Raw genomic sequence first — 19,788 nt, forward strand, 5'->3', positions numbered from 1 at the left:
ACAGGAGACATAAAGGGCTTAGAGGTTTGAGAGAATGGGAAGTGAATAATGATCGGTGTAGACAATAGGGGAGGAAAGTGGGTTAAATACACCAGGATCAGTGGGCGACATTGGGACCCAAGTGGCTTCCCAGCATTTAAAAGCTAGTGCAGGCCTGGAGAATGCCAGCAAGTGGCCTTTTCTCGGACAGGACACTGTTGGTCTCAGGACACTTGTTGGTCTCTCTCACGTTCTTAGTTACAAGTCCAGAGAGCTTTTGTTTATGTAGAATGTATTTGTTGACCTTTACTCTATTAGAAATTAAAACTAAGGTATTAAAAATGTATATGTATATTCCACGTAGAAGTATAGTAAAAAAAAAACCCCATCATGTTAGCATAAATAACACATTTTTATGAAAACTGTTTTCTAAAACAATAGAAATTTAGTGAGAAGAATGGCATATTTTATATTTTACCAGTCTCCCCACTGTATTAGTAGACAATTGGATTCTCCTCTTTTCTTTTTTCAGCCTGTTGCAGTATGTTTTTTTTTGTTCAAGTAGCTGAATAAAATTCATCTTGAGAAGGAGAGGTAGTTAGAAAAGGGAGTATTTTAATAACCTTTTCAGTAATTGTGGATATTTTTCTTTGATATTATACCAGAACTGGACAAGTGGTGAGTTTCTTAAAAATTCCATTCTGTTCAGTTGCTCAGTTGTGTCCAACTATTTGCGACCCCATGGACTACAGCAGGCTAGGCCTCCCTGTCCATCACCAACTCCAAGCTTTTACTCCAAATCATCTCCATTGAGTCGGTGATGCCATCCAACCATCTCATACTCTGTCAGCCCCTTCTCCTCCTGCCCTCAATCTTTCCCAGCATCAGGGTCTTTTCCAATGAGTCAGCTCTTCGCATCAGGTGGCCAAAGTATTGGAGTTTCAGTTTCAACATCAGTCCTTCCAATGAACACCCAGGACTGATATCCTTTAGGATGAACTGGTTGGATCTCTTTGCAGTCCAAGGACTCTCAAGAGTCTTCTCCAACACCACAGTTCAAAAGCATCAATTCTTTGGCGCTCAGCTTTCTTTATAGTCCAACTCTCAGATCCATACGTGACTACTGGAAAAACCATAACCTTGACCAGATGGACCTTTTTTGGCAAAGTAATGTCTCCGCTTTTCAATATGCTGTCTAGATTGGTCATAACTTTTCTTCCAAGGAGCAAGTGTCTTTTAATTTCATTGCTTCAGTCACCATCTGCAGTGATTTTGGAGCACCCCCAAAATAAAGTCTGCCACTGTTTCCATTGTTTCCCCATCTATTTGCCATGAAGTGATGGGGCCAGATGCCATGATCTTAGTTTTCTGAATGCTGAGCTTTAAGCCAACTTTTTCACTCTGCCCTTTCACTTTCATCAAGAGGCTCTTTAGTTCTTCTTCATTTTCTGCCATAAGGGTGGTGTCATCTGCATATCTGAGGTTATTAATATTTCTTCCAGCAATCTTGATTCTAGCTTGTGCTTCATCTAGCCCAGCGTTTTCAGCAGGGTGACAATATACAGCCTTGACATACTCTTTTTCCTATTTGGAACCAGTCTGTTGATTAGCTGAGAGTTAAAGTTCTGACCTGTATCAATGGACCTTTTGGATATTAAAGTCTGTTGATTTGGTCTGTTCTAGACCTATTGTATTCTGATGTGTTCTGCTCATAGACCTTTTGCCTGTGCATGGTTTTGTAACATCTTGCCTTTGTGACATCATGAGTTTCTCAGCTATGCTGAATTGTGCCAATCTTCTAAATGTTGATTTTTCCATTAGACAGTATTTTAACAGTTACAGCTGTTAATATCACCACTGATTTCATCAAAGGAGCCTTTATGTATCAGGAAGCCAGCGAGTTCACAGTGAAGGATGCCACTTTTCTACCATTCTCCTTTTCCCTTGACAGGTGGAATTTTATCATCGACAACAAATACTGTCATTGTTTTCCTTTAGGTGACAAGGTTGCTTTGTTCAGTTTTGAGAAAATGTTTGCCAAAAATGCAAGTCTGAATAATCAGCCAGTTGCACAAGTGTTTTTCTTTGGGAGAGCTCTCCTACTTCATTATGTAGTGGAAATGCTTCATATGTTTCATTTCCTTTCATTTCATCATACCAAATATTAAAGGGCCATGTACTTAAGGGTTAAGATTTAGTAAAATTGTACTTTATCAAGACATTCTTCAGAGAAACTGACCTTTTTATTTTCTGGCAAGAGCGTGGTGGTAAGGAATACAGGTGATTACTGATATGTCAACAATATTTATGCCAACATTCTAGGAGTTTTTTTCACCATAGCTTTTGTACCATCAGTGCAAATCTGAGCATAGTGAAAAGGGCAGTGGGGTGGGGCACATGACGTCTTAGTATTGGGTTGGCCAAAAAAATTTGTTCAGTTAGTGGATGTTTTCTAATAAAGTTCTTGGTGACAATGAAAAGTGTCTTTTATTTTTATGTAAAATCGGATGAACTTTCATAACACTGCCCTAGCTCATTAGCAGTAGCCATAATAATACCTCAATAATTCCTCCACACAGGTATTTAGCGCCTCCTAGTTCCACAGCTCGCTCAGGCAGTGATCATCAGTGATGCTGTACCCTGACAAGGAAGTTTAATGGTGAACAATGGAAAGATCAGGTTCCCACACACCTGAACCCATTGCTCAAGCCTGGCACCAGTAAAACATCAAGGAAGTACACAGCAAACCACTGTGTATTATGTGTAAAAATTCAGCTCAGTGTTATGAAAATGAATTTGACCTTCGCAGTCTCTGGAAGGGTCTTAGGGACCCCTAGAAGTCTACATTTTGGGACTGGATGTTCTAGGTTTAAGGTTTGGTAGGTTTGTTCACTGGAATTGAAACATGGTAGTAAAAGATACCGTAGTTGAAGGTTGGACCGTGGTCTGTGGCCTGGGGAGTCCTGTTACTTTCTTCCTATATACCAGGTCTTTCTGAGAGGCTACCAGACCATGTTGTCAATTCATTTATTTGAAATAAGACCAGTACGTTCTATTATACATAGTCAAAAGGAACAATTTGTGATGTTGAAATGCATTTTGGGTGTGAAAAACTGTAACGTAGAATACTGGATCAGCACAAAGGATATGAGGATCAGAGGTCTTAGTCCTATCTTTGTTATTCACGAGACTTATTGAGTTCTGGGAATGTCACCTGACCTTTCTAATTCTCAGATTTCACACCTCTCCAGTGGGATTAATTTTATTTGCATCCACCTTCTCCAGAGTAGTTTTGATGTTCAGATGATGCCATCAGTTTCTTACCCTGGGTAACGTCGTCTTCTTTATATCTGTAAAGTTGTGCTTGGGGTGCATCAGATAAGTCAGTAAATATTTTGTGAGTTAATGAATGAACTTAGAAAAAGCTGTTAATTATAAGCTGTTAGTTTTTAATATATACACACATAGAGTTGTATAATGAACTCCTATCTACCTTTCCCCCAACACATGTAACTCTAGAAAATAAGAACATATCTTTATAGAACTAAGATCACACTCAACAAAATTAAAATTGGGTCCTTAATACCATGAAATACTCTTCTTTCATTCAAATATCCCCTGTTGAATTAAAATGCAAACATATATATGTTTTTACAGTTGGTTTGTTCAAATCAAGTCCACACAAGAATCCACTCATTGCATTTATTATAACTCTTGGTTTCTTTTAGTGAAAACATTTTCTTTTCCCTCAGGTCCCCCACTTTTTAAATTCGTCAACCTGTTGGAGAAACGAGGGCTACTTTTATGAAATGTGTTAGTGTTTGATTGCTTTCCTGTGGTGTTTGAGCTTTTTTCTGTCTCCTTTATCTTTCTAGGAAGTTGTATGATCAGAGGCTGATTTGGATTTTTGGGGAGGACATATTTAAGTGGTTTGCAGTGTACTTCCTTGATGTTTTACTGGTGCCAGGCTTGAGCAGTGGGTTCAAGTGTGGCAACCTGATCTTTCTATTGTTCACTATCAGACTTCCTTGTCAGGGTATAGCATCGCTGATGATTACTGCCTGAGTGAGCTTTGGAGCTGTGAGGCACTAAATATGAGGTATTATTGAGGTATTGTTATGGTTACTCCTTATGAAGTAGGATGGTATCTTGATTTGAACTAAGTCATCAGTGAAATAGTATTTAAGAGGCAGAACTGCAGATAGTAACAAACTTGCAAATGAGGAACTGTATTTTTTTACATTATAACTGACATAAAATATGACTTTCAGGTGTTAAACATAGTGATTTGATAGTTTTATACATTATGAAATGATCCAAGGTACTGCATTTTTAACAGGATAATTTTATATATAGCTTGGAAAGAGCTAACCTTTTTTCCCTGCCACAGTAGGCTGAGTTTATCTCTTAACATCATGTCATTTTATTTTTATTTTTTTAAATTTAATTTAATTTAATTTTTAAAAATTAGTTGGAGGCTAATTACTTCACACCATTTCAGTGGGTTTTGTCATACATTGATATGAATCAGCCATAGAGTTACACGTATTCCCCATCCCGATCCCCCCTCCCACCTCCCTCTCCACCTGATTCCTCTTGGTGTTCCCAGTGCACCAGGCCTGAGCACTTGTCTCATGCATCCTACCTGGGCTGGTGATCTGTTTCACCATAGATAATATACATGCTATTCTTTCGAAACATCCCACCCTCACCTTCTCCCACAGAGTTCAAAAGTCTGTTCTGTACTTCTGTGTCTCTTTTTCTGTTTTACATCATGTCATTTTAAAACCAAATACCTTTGAACCATCTTTGTACTAGAGAAGCTCTCCTGAACCATCCTATGTCCAGATTATTTTTAAAAAGTGGTTAATACAAATACAGTTAGCTGCTCATTATAAGATTCCAGATGACAAAGAAGAATGTGGACACATCCTTGGAGCTCTCTTGGTAATGAGATTTAAAATGTCAGCTGAAGCTACCATAATTTTTGTTTGATTGGGTCTGTTAGGAGAAAAGGATTAAAGGATCACACTTTATGTGGTTCATAATGAATCCATTTGTAGAAATTAAATTAAAACACCAGGAAATTAAATCAAAACAATGTTAACATTTGGTAAATGGGGTTGGTTCCTTCTCTGTGCTGTTGGATAATGTCAGTTAAAATGATGCTGCAAGAGAAATGTTTAGACCAGGGTGGAGGACAGGTGGTATGTTCAGGAAATCACTATAATCTCTGTGGGACCTAAAAAACTCTATAGTTCTTGAAAACCTTTCAAGTTTGTTGATCAAGAGACATGAGATTTGAACTTCTTTCTTCAGTAGGAAGAAACTTACTTGTATCTTCAATAGGAAAGTTAAAACTTCTGTTATTATTAACTTACTTCTTTCTTCAATAGGAAAATAAAAAATATTTCAAGCGTAGTGAACTTGCAAAAAAAGAAGAGGAAGCATATTTTGAAAGATGTGGCTACAAGGTATGAATGCCTGCTTTTATGTTAAATTATATATTTCTGAGTTTAAATTTATACAGCTATTGTTAAAGTAACAAAACAATTGATCTTTGTTCAATTTATCAATGTTATACATTAGCCTGTAAATGAGAAGCCATCTGGAGAGGTATGATTTTGTTTTTCTTTTTTTTTTCTTTTAATCTTGAATTCAGGAAAATACATGCATGACCTTTGGCTTGGAATGGTTTGGCTTTTTGTGGACAGCATGAAGTGGCTTGAGATCAAAGCTTGAATTTTTTTTCTTTTAATTAAGTCCTGGATCTGATACTACTTCATTTTCATCACTACCACCACTCCTTCCCCCGCCTCTCCCAATAAAATTCCATTTGTAAAGGGTTCAAAACATTTTATTCATTCAGCAGCAGTGGTATCAGCAGTGGTATTTCCCCTGCTTTCTCTTGAATATTTTAAGCCATTGTTTTATGTTTGCAATGTGAATAATCCCTTTTGGCCTGAGATATAGCCATTTTATATGATAAGGTATCACATTTCAAACACTGCTCAGCCTACTGGATAGAAAATGTGATCTTGAAATATTAGAAATAAATGAGTTGTCTAGAAAACTTTGAATACTTTAGAAACATGACTAAAATTATCTTTGAGATTACCTAGTTAATAATGTATTGGGGTTTTTATTGGGAGGGGTTAAAGGTTACGAGGTGAAGTTGTGTTTAATTTATTTTAAAAGATAACTGTATCTAGTCTAATTTTTTAAACAAAATTCAGAGGTTCTATTGAAATACTTTTGACAAATCATAAATTTGAAATCGACTCTGCTTGTGAAACATCGATTATACAGTAATACTCTTGTGCATGTAATGGGGAAAGTTCTGGAAATTAATTTTATCTGGCATAGCATTTCTAGAAGAAAGCATGAAGAATGCAAATGGTATGTATATGGATTTGCTTTCATTTTGTACTCTTGGGAGAGGGTAGGTGTTAAAACTGTAGTTGTATTTCTGATAGGTTTTTAAAATATGAAAGTTTACATTGGTATTTTGATACTTCTCTTAAGTATGTTGATTTCATTTGCTTCTAGTGTAGGGAATTAAAATATGTTTTAAAACCATCTAAATATCTAATAGATAGTCAGAAAGGATTTCCATTATTTGCTTGCCTTAGCATTGTCTAACTCACACTTAAAGTAAAATAAGAATCACTTACCCTGGGCTTAGTCCGCTGACTTGGTTGCTTTCCCATATCCTTAGATTTGAACCTTTTTAACTTTTTGATAAAGTAGGACAATAAACAGTGACAGTTTTCCTTTGGTTAGATTGCTCTTGCTGTAACAGTGGTCCTTTCTTGCCAGTATAGAGGAAAGCACTGAAGCAAAATCAGTGCTGTAGAGATACCGCTTGTAACGCTGAGTCCAGCTGACAGAATGTCTTAGGTCTTTTCCTTAAGACTACTCACTGCCATTTTATAATTGAAAATGCTCTTCATCCTGAGATTTTGGGAGAAATACCTGTTTTTACGCTTCAAAAGAAAGCACAGAGTTTTCTCTCTAAAGCATATTTAATGGTTCCTTGTTGGTAGTAGTGAAAATACAGCATGTTACTTTTATTCTTTTATAAAAACTAGTTACCTTTTATTGAGACTTGATGCTGATTTGGTTTGTGAAAATGGCGAAAGTTTAGTTTTTTACTTACATTTTTTGTTATCACTATTAACACTGATTAATATAACCTTTGACCTAAAGTGTGGAATCATCAAGTATAAAATTGTAACCATACAGCCTTTCTTAACTGAATGGTTTCCCTTAATGTTGATCTTCTTTGATTTTTTTTTTGGATCTTCTTTTGACATATTAGATTTGTCTTAGGGTCAACTGGAAAACCACGTTTCAGTATCTTTTTACAGATCACGCAGTGGGGCTTATAAATTGCTGAACTCAATTTCCCTAAACTGTGACTTGGGAAGCTGACTCAAGAAAATATTAGAAGAGTTTTTTTCCCTGCAGGTTCATATGAACAGCAATGTCCAGTCTGATCTCTGTGTGCTATGAGTAGAGAGTGGCTGGTTTTCATTATTTTCCTTCATGGCTCAGTCCATGGGCGAGTTCTGTGGAGCACTGGGAAGTTTTTTTACACATCCAGCAATGATTCCTGTGCACTTGGAATATACCTTTCAAAAATCAGGATAGGAAAGAGCTTGAGACTTCACAGGTTTTTTGTTATCAAGCAGTTCTTTTTTTCTTTGGTCTTCATTTTAAATCTAGAGCAAGGATCAAATAACCCTGTAAGATGATTTTCTCCAAGAGGAGAAGCAAGCTGATTGTTTCCAAGAAGAAAGTAAAAATCTTGGAATCTAGGGAGAAAATGAGTCTAGATTTCAACCTTTAAGTTTCTGATTGTGGAAACCATTTTATTGATAACTTCTGTCGCTCTTCTGTAGCAAGAATGCTTCCAGGGTGCACGCTCTCTCCTTGGGTGTCCCTATGCTCTTGCAAGCATGTACATCAGTTATGAGCTGTTTGTGCAGAGGAACACTTAGAAAACCTTCAATATGTTAAACATGTTTCATTTCAGTGGATGCCTATTATATAGAATGGTACATGTTAAAATAAACCATATTGTATTTTAAAAGGAGAATTTCATTTCTTTTGGCTATTAATGTAGATACAGCCAAAAGATGAGGACCAGAAACCATTAACTTCATCGAATCCAGTATTAGAACTTGAACTGGCAGAGGAAAAATTACCTATGACTCTTTCTAGACAAGAGGTAAGTTTTATATATGAGTGCTTTGTTTAAAAAAAAAAAAAAAGAATCTCCGCAGGATTGCGTTTATCTCTAGTTCTAATAACTTTTATGTCATCATTTCCCATATAAAATGACTTACCTGACCAGCATAGTATTATAGTTCAGTTTTATTTGCTGCTGCTGCTGCTAAGTCGCTTCAGTCGTGTCTGACTCTGTGCGACCCCATAGACGGGAAGCCCACCAGGTCCCCCGTCCGTGGGATTCTCCAGGCAAGAACACTAGAGTGGGTTGCCATTTCCTTCTCCAATGCATGAAAGTGAAAAGTGAAAGGGAAGTCATTCGGTCGTGTCAGACTCTTAGTGACCCCATGGACTGCAGCCCACCAGGCTCCTCCGTCCATGGGATTCTCCAGGCAAGAGTACTGGAGTGTGGTGCCAGTACTGACCAGTTTGGGGTGCCAAAACTGACCTTCTCCGTCAGTTTTCTTTACGAGGTTCTAAATTTTTGCTTTTCTTGATACTGTTGTCTTAAATAGTTTAAAGAATATCTTATGTCTTAAATTTTTTAAAGACTATATCCTTCTAAACTTTAAAAACTAAACACATTCTAAATAAGTATAATTAAATGCATATATTTGGAATAATTATATTTAGATAATTTGTCAAAGTTATTTAAAATAATATCATTTATGTATTAAGAGAAAGTAAGTTATAAAATGGTAACTGTTGTTGTTGTTGTTCAGTTGCTAAGTCTGTGTCCAGCTCTTTGCAACCCCACAGACTGTATCCCTCCAGGCTTCTCTGTCCTCCACTGTCTCCCAAGTTTGCTCAAATTCATATCTTTTGAGTCGGTGATGCTATCAAACCATCTCATCCTCTGCTGCCCTCTTCTCCTTTTGTCCTCAATCTTTCCCAGCATCAGCATCTTTTCCAGTGAGTTGGCTCTTCACATCAGGTGGCCAAAGTATTGGAGCTTCAGCTTCAGCATCAGTCCTTCCAATGAATATTCAGGGTTGATTTCCTTTTACTTTCTCTTAATACATCTTTTTAAGTCAAAGTATAGAATCTATATAATTTTTTATGACTGCATAATTTCCCATAATATTTTAGAACTACTACTTTATTATTTTTAAAACCAGTTCTTTGTTAATTGCCATTCAGATTGCCTCAGCATTTCCCTTTTATAGGTTATTACTGAGATGAACATCCTTATACAGATGTCATTGCATGTGTGATAATTTATGATTAGTTTCCTTTGGAAAATTTTCTAGAAACATGATTTCTGGAGTCTACTAAAGCCTATATATTAATACATGTCTAACACTTTGGATATAAATTACCAGAGAGCTCTGTAAACACATTCCACCAGTTCATACTCTGGCCTATAGGCTTTGTCCATATCCTGGTCAATGTCAGCTATTATTTTCCTTCAACAGCAGCAAAATTTTAAGATACTCATGTGAAAAAAGAGTTAAGATTGTATACACAGGTACACAATGAACTTTGAGCAAAATGAAACTTTCAGAGGAAAGGAGGGCTGACTCCAGAAGCTGTCATGTGAAAAGCAGATGAAGGACTTTTGAATACTTGGCCTGAAGAGAAGAATATTAGAGATTTTTGAAAACAGAGCTGTTGACCACAGCTCTAATTTTGAAAAAACATTGAGTATTCTGTCTTTTCATAAAGCTGAGATAATTGAAAGAGGTAGGTTTTTGTTTATTTTGAGAAGCATAGTATAACTGTCCAAAGATGAGGTGGGCTGCTCCATGAAGAGATGTGATTCCTGTCAGACACTGACCTTCAAGAAGCTGTTTTTGGAGTCATTTCTGCATTGATTGGAGATAGCACTAGACGACCTTTAAGTTTTAGTTTCAGTTAATCCAGTGGAAGCCTTGCCAGTGGTTTCTAAGTGTGATACCATTTCAGTTCCCAGATTGTTCTTGGTAATTTTTTTCTAATTACAGCTTATTTTCTTAATTATAATTTTTATTAGTCCTTTTAATGAAATACAGCATGTATACAGAGTGTGTGTAGAATGTGCAATATAGTAGATAATTGCAAAACAAAACAGACTCTCATACAGCCATCACCAAAGTCAAGGAGAAATGTTATCAGCCCTCCAAAAGCCCTGCACGTGCCCCCCTCCACCCATTTGTGACTCTCTTTCTTGTCTAAGGGACTAGTTTTGGGTTTTAATTTAGTATTACAGTGCTGACCCTTGCCTGTCTCAGGTCATTGGCTTATCAACTGATACCATACTTTTTTTTCTCTGTATGAATGTTATCACTCCTTCCCATCTTAATAGTTTCCTTATGTTGCCTACTACATAGATTGGTCCTTTCTGTAACACTCACCAAATGGCCTAAACCATTAGGGTTATTTAAGGTGTGACAGTAATTCAGTATATCTGTTTGTGGAAAACTAAAGAAAGAACAAATAGAACTTACTTTCACATCTAATTTTCAAAATAAGTGTTTAGTCTTCTAAAATAGGAATTACTATTGTTTCTTTCTTTCTTTTTTTTTTTAAATAGGTTATCAGAAGATTGAGAGAAAGAGGAGAACCAATCAGACTCTTTGGAGAAACAGATTATGATGCTTTTCAACGTTTAAGAAAAATAGAGATCCTCACACCGGAAGTTAACAAGGTAAAAAGAACAAAGCTAGAATATCATTGTACCACATAGCTCAGAATACTACAGACTTTGACAGACTTCGAATAATTGCATTATTATAAGGAAAAAAGGAAAAATGAAGGTGCCAGATTACTGCTGCTGAATGTAAATTTTCTTTTAAAAGGCACACATCTTGAGCATGTGGTTCAGTGCATTTTGAAAATGCTTGCAAGTGTGTGGCAACTACCCTTATGAAGATATGGAGTATTTTCATCACATGCACATGAAAACTCCCCAGCACCCTTTCTTGGCCCGTACCTGGATTCTTTCTCCTCCACTCCTGGGCAACTACCGTTTAAAATTCCGTCACCAAAAAACCAAAAAAACCTGTCACTGTCGATGAACTTTATTTGTGTTAGTATTTCACTTGGTAGAATCACAGAGGATATGTCTGGCTTCTTTTGCTCAGTGTAAGATTTTGTGGATTCATCCATGTTGTTGTGGATGTTGGTAACTTGTTCCTTTTCATTGCTGATGATACTCAGTAATAAGAATTTATCACCATATGTTTTAGCCTTGGGCTGTTATGAATAAAACTACTGTGAATGTTTTTACACAAATCTATTTTGGCTTTGTTATTTCTCCTAGGTTAAATACATTTTTATCTCTCTGGAAGTGGAATTGCTGAATAGTAACAGTAAATGTATAGTCAACTTTTTAAGAAATGCCAGATATTGCCAGTGTTGTCTCATTAGTGTTTGTTATTGTTAGTCTTTTAAATTTTAACCATTCTCTTGTTTGTGTGGTAGTGTCTCATGTGGTTCTATTCACAATTCCCTGACAACTAAAGATTATGAGCCTCTTTTTGTAGACTTATTAGCCTAATCTTTCTCTATGCAGTGTGTATTTTGTTCATGCTTCAGTTAGGTTGTCTTTTTATTTTTGATTATAGGAGTTCTTTATGTATAACCTGGATTCTTCGTTAGATATACAAATTCATGTTTTGTATCTATTTTTTCCTAGGCATTACCTGTTTTCTTAACGGTGTCTTTTCATGGGTAGGACTTTTGAATTTTGACAAAGTTCACTTTATAATTACTGCTTGTGGTGTTTTGCTTAAGAAAACTTTGCCTACCCTAAGATCTTAAAGAGATGGTATTTTCTGAATTTTCTTCTGAAACTTTAATAGTTTCAGCTTTACTTTTAGGACTCTGATCTTGTTTTATGGCTCAGCTTATAATCCATCTTGGTGAATATTCCATGGGCTCTTGAAAAGAGCTTTTGAAATGTCAGTTACAGTGGTGTTTAGATCTTTTGTGGTCTTATTTACTTATTTACTTTCTCTTTCAGTTACTGAGAGAGACAGATGTAGTTATATGTAGTTGTGTAACAAACCACCCCAAAACTTACACCTTAAAACAATTCATTATCATAAAATCTTTCTCAGTTATTTGTGATGGTAACAAACCACCCTGAAACCTTGTATCCTAAGATAGTTTATCATTCTCCATCACGTTCTGTGGTTTGACTGGGTTAAGCTGGGTAGTGTTTTGGTTGGGGTCTCGCCTGTGATACAGTCAGGTGAGGGTTGCGGCTGAGGTCACCTGAAGGCTCCCTAGTCTGGCCTTCGTACTAGGCTTGCTGCCTTAAAGGTGCAGCTTTGTTGTAGCAGAGGTCAGCATTTCCTGCTCTTTTAAAGCTAATATGTCATTGTATGTATGGACACCATTTTGTTAATCCATTCATCCTTGTTGGACAGGTAGGTTGCTTCTGCCTTTTGGCCTGTTGTGAATAATGCTGCTATGGACACAGGTATATAAATATGTGTTCAAGTTCCTTGCTTTCTCTTCTTTTACATATATTCCTAGAAGTGGAATTGCTGAATTCTATGGTGATTCTGTGTTTAACTTCTTTTTAAAAGCATAAATGAATTTAAAACATTTTCTTCATTTATATTGTTAATGTGCACAGCAGTTTGTTTTTATTTTCAGTCCTATCTAAAGTTTCCTAACCTAAATCCTTGGAAAGAGCTAAGTGGTTTTGTAATGCCTCATTTCACCAGTATTTGTTCCTCTTCTATATCCCGAGTCACTTTCCTTTTATCAAAAGAGTCTAAATTGCTAATGTGCACTATTGTTTTTGTTACTCAGTTTAATTTTTCTGCTACTCATGTCTCATTACTTGAGAAATTTTCTAGCTTTTAATATTAACTTACTACAACCTGCTGTATTCTGATCTTATCCAGTACTAGAATTTATTTGGACTTTTTAAAGTTGCGGTATAACTGACATATAACATATTCCAGATGTACAGCATAATGACTTGATATTTGTATATATTGCAAAATGATCACCACAGTAAGTCTAATATTCATCACTGTATGTAGTTACAAAAATTGTTTTCTTGTGATGAAGACTTCTTTAAAAATCTACTTTCTGAGTAACTTTGAAATGTGCAGTGCAGTATTTTTAGTCACCATGCTGTACATTATATCCATGTCAGTTATTTATTTCATAATTGGAACTGTCTAAAAGTTAGTAACTTAAGTTTGAACACATTCTGAAGCTCAACACTTTTCCTCCTCTCCCTTCACATTTTTTCCTGATACCACATTTTGCATCTTTTTGTATTGTGTAGCCCTTAACTAATTACTGCACTTATAGTTATTTTTACTACTTTTGTCTTTTAATCTTCATATGAGCTTTATAAGTGATTAATTTACCACCTGTACCATACATTTAATTTTCTCATTGAGATTTAATACTTTCATATGTTTTCTTGCCAGCTGAAAGAAGTCCCTTTAACATTTCTTACAAGGATAGTTTAGTGGTTAGGAATTCTTTTAGCTTTTGCTGGTCTGAAAACTCTTGCTCTTTCAGTTCTGAATGATAACTTTGCTGGGTAGCGTGTTCTTGGAAGTTTTTTCTTTTAGCACTTCAGATATGTTGTGCCACTCCCTCCTGGCCTGCAAAGTTTCTGCTAAAAAATATCCTGATAGTCTTATTGGGGGGTGGTTCTTTATTCAAAGCAAGTTGTTTTTCTCCTGCTGCTTTTAAGATTCTTTCCTTTCTGTAACTTTTTTTTTTTTTTTTAAGTAGAGTGTAATTGATTTATTATACTGTGTTAACTTTGGGTAGAGAGCGTAGTGACTAAGAATCTTTTGCAGATTATACTCCATTATAGGTTGTTACACAATAGTGGGTATAATTCTCCTTGCTATACAGCATCCTTGTTGCTTCTCTGTTTTAAATGTAGTTTGTTTATCTGGTACCCCTAATTTGTCGCTCTCCCCTTTCTTTTTCTCATTGGTAACCACAATTTGTTTTCTGTATCTGTGAGTCTGTCTCTGTTTTGCATATACACTCATTTCTATTATTTTTTAGATTCTACATAAGTGATATCATACAGTATTTGTTTTTCTCAGTCTAACTTATTTCACAAGACACAATAGTCTCAGATCCATCCATGTTGTTACAAGTGCCAGAACCCCATTCTTTATTATGGCTGAGTAGTATTCCTCTGTGTGTGTGTGTGTGTGTGTGTGTGTGTGAGAGAGAGAGAGAGAGAGAGAGAGAAACAGACATGCATACATGTTCTTTATCAGTTGTCTGTGGGGTTCTCGGGCAGCTTCCATGTCTTGATTATTGTAACCAGTGCTGCTATGAACTTTGAGGTGCATGTATCTTTTCATACTTTTGTTTTTTCTGGATGCATACGCAGGAGTGGAATTGCTGTGTCATATGGTGGTTCTATTTTTAGTTTTTTAAGGAATCAGCATACTATTTTTCAATAGTGGCTATATCAGTTTTCATTCCCACCACTAGTGTACAAGGGTTTGCTTTATATCCTCTTCAGCGTTTGCTGTGTGTAGGCTTTTTAATGATGGCTGTTCTGACTTGTGTGAGGTGATACCTCATTGTGGTTTTGATTTGCATTTCTCTGGTAATTAGTGGTCTGTCTAGTCAAAGCTATGGCTGTGGTTTTTCCAGTAGTCCTGTATGGATGTGAGAGTTGGACTATAAAGAAAGCTGACTGCTGAAGAATTGATGCTTTTGAACTGTGGTGTTGGAGAAGACTCTTGAGAGTCCCCTGGACTGCAAGGAGACCCAACCAGTCCATCCTAAAGGAGATCAGTCCTGAATATTCATTGGAAGAACTGATGCTGAAGCTCCAATACTGTGGCCACTTGATGTGAAGAACTGACTTATTTGAAAAGACCCTGATGATGGGAAACATTGAAGGCAGGGGGAGAAGGGGACAACAGAGGATGAGATGGCTGGATGGCATCACCGACTTGATGGACATGAGTTTGAGCAAGCTCTGGGAGTTGGTGATGGACAGGGAAGCCTGATGTGCTGCAGTTTATGGGGTTGCAAAGAGTTGGACATGACTGAACGACTGAAATGAATAATTAGTAATGTAGAGCATCTTTTCATGTGCCCATTAGCCATATGTATGTCTTCTCTGAGAAGTGTCTTTTCGTGTCTTCTGACCGTTTTTGGATTGGGTGGTTTTTTGATATTGAGTTGTATGAGCTGTTTGTATATTTTGGATATTAATCCCTTGAGGGTCACATCATTTGTAAATATTTTCTCCCATTCAGTAGGTTGTTTTTTCATTTTGCTGATGGTTTCTTTGCTTTGCAAAAGCTTTTAAGTTTAATCAGGTCCCATTTGTTTGGTTTTGCTTTTATTTCTTTTGCCTTAGGAGACTGATTAAAGAAAATACTACTAAGATTTATGTCAGAGTGCTCCGCCTGTATTCTCTTATAGGAACTGTCTTTAACTTTTGACATTTTAACTGTAATGTGCTTTGATGTAGGTATGTTTAACTTTTTCAGATATTGCTGTAACATTTTCCATAGCAGCTGTACTGTTTTACATTTCCAGCAGTGCACAATGGGTCTGTTTCTCCATATGCTAGCCATGTTGTTATTTTCTGTTTTTTTGTTGATACTATCCATCTTGATGGTTGTGAAGTGGTATCTCTGTGGTTTGATTTGCATTTCCCCAATGATTAGTGAGGTTGAGCATCTTTTCATTTACTTACTGGCCTTTGTGTGATGTCTATTCAAGTCTTTTGCTTATTTTAAATCAGATTTTCTGTTGCAGTTACCTCTAAGAGTTACAGTTTTATAGTTTTAGCCATTAAATTTAAGTCTTTGATCCATTTTGAGTTAATTTTTATATGTGTTATATGATAAGGGTCTATCTTTAAGGCTTCCATTTTAATCAAATGATTACAAACTAGAAGTGAATAAAATGTGGAGTTTACTGGTTTGTTAGAAATGTAGTGAAGTCTAGAACGTGGTTGAGACTCTGGCTTTATACTGTTGACGTTGCCAAATGTTTTGGAAGTTGAAAGCAGTTGGAGTTGTTAGACATTTTCAGTGAACCAGGAAAATGGGTAGAGCACCTGGTCACTTTCTCTAGGCCTCATTAGAAAATTACAGCGTTTATGCAGATTATTAATTGGATTTGTCATTCATATTTTTTATTTTTCTGACTGTCAGACTAGCTATTATGTGTATATTCTTTTAAATTTGAATATGTTCATAAGAATTGACTTTGTATAGCAGTCATAGCTGTATAATAAATTGAAATATTGTTTGAGTTTCCTTGTGGAGAGAAAAATGAATTATACTCACTATCAGAGAAAAAAATCAGAAGTGAAACATCAATGAAATTTCATACCAGGTGTAACTTTTTACCTTTCCTCAGGGATTGAGGAATGATCTGAAAGCAGCTTTGGATAAGATTGATCAGCAGTACCTCAATGAACTTGTGGGTGGCCAAGAGCCTGGAGAGGAAGACACCCAGAATGATTTGAAAGTTCACGAAGAAAACACCACAATTGAAGAATTAGAGGTGATCCCTCACCACCTTCCTCACTCCCCCACCCCACCTTTCATTCCCTGGGCCGATGGTTGAGCTCATTAGACTGTTCAGTTCACAGCACCCTGGCGTCTTTGGTTGTCACAAAGACCCTTCTCCTATTTCATGCCTGTTGTTTGTTCACTCCCTTTTTTCTCATTTTCTATACACATTCCCCTCCTTCCTGCCTTCAGAAGTATTCATTCTGATATGTTTGATATGCATCCTTTTATTTATTGATTGTCTGGTAAAACCAGTAATGTTTTGTATGCATGTGCTTCGGTATACATAAATGATACTTTATTGTGAAATTCTTCATTCTGTTTTTTATTTTCAAGTTCCATCCTTGATATTCTATGTCATCTAAACTTTATTGTTACATAGTATTTTATACAGTGTGACTTTCAGTGCCTTTTAATAATAGCACGATTATTTAATAATAGCACAATTGCACCCCTCTTCCTGTTACCACAGTTTTGTGACAGTCAGTCTTGTACATAACCCCTCTGGACCAGAAGCAAGATTGCTTCTTAACTTGTCTGAATACTGCCAGGTTGCTCTTTGGAATGGGTGTACCAGTCTCTACTCCACCATCAGCAGTGTATCTGTACATCCCTGCCAACACTTGGCAATATCTTGCTTTCTTATTTTTGCCAGCGTATTGAATGTGGAGTGATATATGTAGTATTACTTGAAATAATTTTGAATTCTCTGTCTAGTGTGAGCAAAAATAATGACTTAAATTTCTTAATAATTGTAAAGTCATTTTCCTGTTACCTTTCATTCCTTGCTCTTAACCCATGTTGACTGCTGTGAGTGAGACTGTAGTTGAGGTTATTGTTTGTTCTTTTGAGATTTTCCCCCTTTTTATTTATCTTTTAATATATATTTATTTTTAATTGATTGCTTTACAATATTGGTTTGATTTCTGCCATACATTAACATGAATTAGGCTTAGGTGGACATATGTGAGGTGGTTGTTTTCTTTGTACTTCCACCCCCTGAATTTTACTGAAGTAATAATTTTACTGAAATAAAACTGGTGAACACACCAGTTCTGGGCATTTTAAACAACTTTGGAGATAGTCACATACTATGCAATTTATCCTTTTAATGTGTCCAATTCAGTGGTTTTTAATATATTCACAAGTTCGTACAACCATCATCACAGTCTTAATTTTAGAGCATTTTTATTCCCCTAGAGAGAAACCTCACATTTATTAGCAGTCACTCCCTTTATCTTTAGATTCATAAATGATAACATGCTGTCTAAATTTAAATGGCAAATTGATATTTTTAATCTATCTAGAAATTCTGTCAGGTTTTAAATCAAAATTGGACTGTACATGTAATAAAGGACCACGTTTGGACTGATGTTAATAGCATATATATCCAGCTGTTGCTCTTGACTAACGAACAGAAACATCCCTTCTTTTCAGGCACTGGGAGAGTCTTTAGGAAAAGGTGATGATCATAAAGACATGGACATCATTACCAAATTCCTTAAGGTATGTGCTTTTTGGCTAGGAATGGAGGATGTTTTCTTTAGATAAGAATTGGTCTTACTTTTTTTTTTTTTGGTCTTACGGTTCTGAATTGTTTAAGAGTTAGACTGGAAAGGCAGACTCTCATTAAACATTTCTGCATGTATAGTGTTTATATTGTTCGTATGTGTTTGGATATAGAGGTTAAACAGAAAATGTATATTTACTTTCTTCATGACACTTGTAAAGCTGACTTATTATTATAAACACACAGAAAAGAATCAGAGTAGTAGAATGAACAAGAAGTTTTAAGGATTAAAATTTTTTTTAAATATCCTGGGAAAGAGTGTAATAAGGAGAGGATTCCAGAAGCTTCTCTGAGAGATGACATACGGAAAAAGTGGCAAGACATTGGCAGTGAAAAAGGCAAACACTTGGGTAACCTTTCACAGAATTATCAGTAGCTCCTTCTATCTTTCTTCCCAACTTTTCTCTCTTCAGTGGTTTAAGGAGAGTATGTGCAAACCCCAGATTCCTTTTAACATTTCTTCACGAATTATCAATATTTATATTCAGACCAAGAGATTTAAATGCAAGAAATGCTTTTACTTGTATTTACAGTTTAAATACAACATAATCAGTCATCAAGATTCTTAACCCACTGAGGATTTTGCATGGAATTAGCTAAGGTATGGGATCTAGTATAAACTAGAATTTCCTCTGAGTGATGGCCTCTCCCAGTAGTACTTGCATAGGTAACACCTCTAGGGGAATATGGCCTCCTCAGCCTTCACTGTTGAGCTGCCTCCAGAAAGGGCACTTTTTGTGTAGTTAAATTCAAGGAGCACCTGGGTAGTTTTTTAGCGTGGGATGGGGGCTGGCCATAGTTTCTTGTATTTTTGTTCCTTTTTTCCTTCCTTTTTTGGTCAAGTGTTTTAGAGGGAATTTTTAATTGAATTGTGGTCTCTACTGTAAAAGTGCAAAGTCCAAATACAGCATCATCATCCTTGGAAAATTGATTAAATATCATAGCACATGGCATTATGGCTGATAAGTCTAAGCAGGTTGAATTTGATGTAATGGAAATACAAGTAAAAGTTTATTTCTATCAAACAGTTACCTGTGAAACTTCTTCCTATTTCATCCCAGGAACTTGGGGCACAGAGTTTCTGGCCTGAAAATGGAACTTTTTCATATTTCAGCCAGGGGTTCTTTTTAGGGGGGAAATGGATCACACTTGAGCTAGGAATATGTGTAGAATAGGAAGGTTTGTGATTTGCAAAAGCACTGCTTTAAAGCATCTATGAGTTACTAAGCAGAAATAGTTCATTAAAACATCAGCAACTAATATTAATCAGTTAAGACATTTACTCTGAGGATGAATGTATACTGTTTTGTGCATCAAAGAACTTTCATGCTTATGAACCACTGGGTGGCATTGTAGTCTAAATTTACCCTTTCTTTCCACAGTTTCTTCTTGGTGTTTGGGCTAAAGAGCTGAATGCCAGAGAGGATTATGTGAAGCGCAGTGTGCAGGGTAAACTGAACAGTGCTACTCAAAAACAGACTGAGTCCTATCTCAGACCCCTTTTCAGAAAGCTACGGAAAAGGGTGAGGTTTCTCAAAA

General features: G+C 36.2%; 1 protein-coding gene across 6 annotated transcripts in view; it reads left to right on the plus strand.

Annotated features, from left to right (window-relative positions):
• The window catches only part of PRPF18 (pre-mRNA processing factor 18), a 94,075-nt gene that overhangs the window by 56,018 nt on the left and 18,269 nt on the right, over positions 1-19,788 (plus strand). For 3 of the 6 annotated variants that reach the window (XM_065921145.1, XM_065921142.1, XM_065921140.1), the window contains exons 2-8: positions 5,376-5,453; positions 5,569-5,595; positions 8,108-8,212; positions 10,724-10,837; positions 16,525-16,671; positions 18,117-18,185; positions 19,632-19,772. In XM_065921145.1, the coding sequence (XP_065777217.1) occupies positions 8,192-8,212; positions 10,724-10,837; positions 16,525-16,671; positions 18,117-18,185; positions 19,632-19,772 (492 nt within the window). In that variant the 5' untranslated portion in view covers positions 5,376-5,453; positions 5,569-5,595; positions 8,108-8,191. The remainder of the gene's footprint in view (positions 1-5,375; positions 5,454-5,568; positions 5,596-8,107; positions 8,213-10,723; positions 10,838-16,524; positions 16,672-18,116; positions 18,186-19,631; positions 19,773-19,788) is intronic. The other 3 variants (XM_065921144.1, XM_065921143.1, XM_065921141.1) reach the window with 1 other exon arrangement.

Source organism: Muntiacus reevesi, chromosome 2, assembly GCF_963930625.1.
Source record: "Muntiacus reevesi chromosome 2, mMunRee1.1, whole genome shotgun sequence".
Taxonomy (NCBI): domain Eukaryota; kingdom Metazoa; phylum Chordata; class Mammalia; order Artiodactyla; family Cervidae; genus Muntiacus; species Muntiacus reevesi.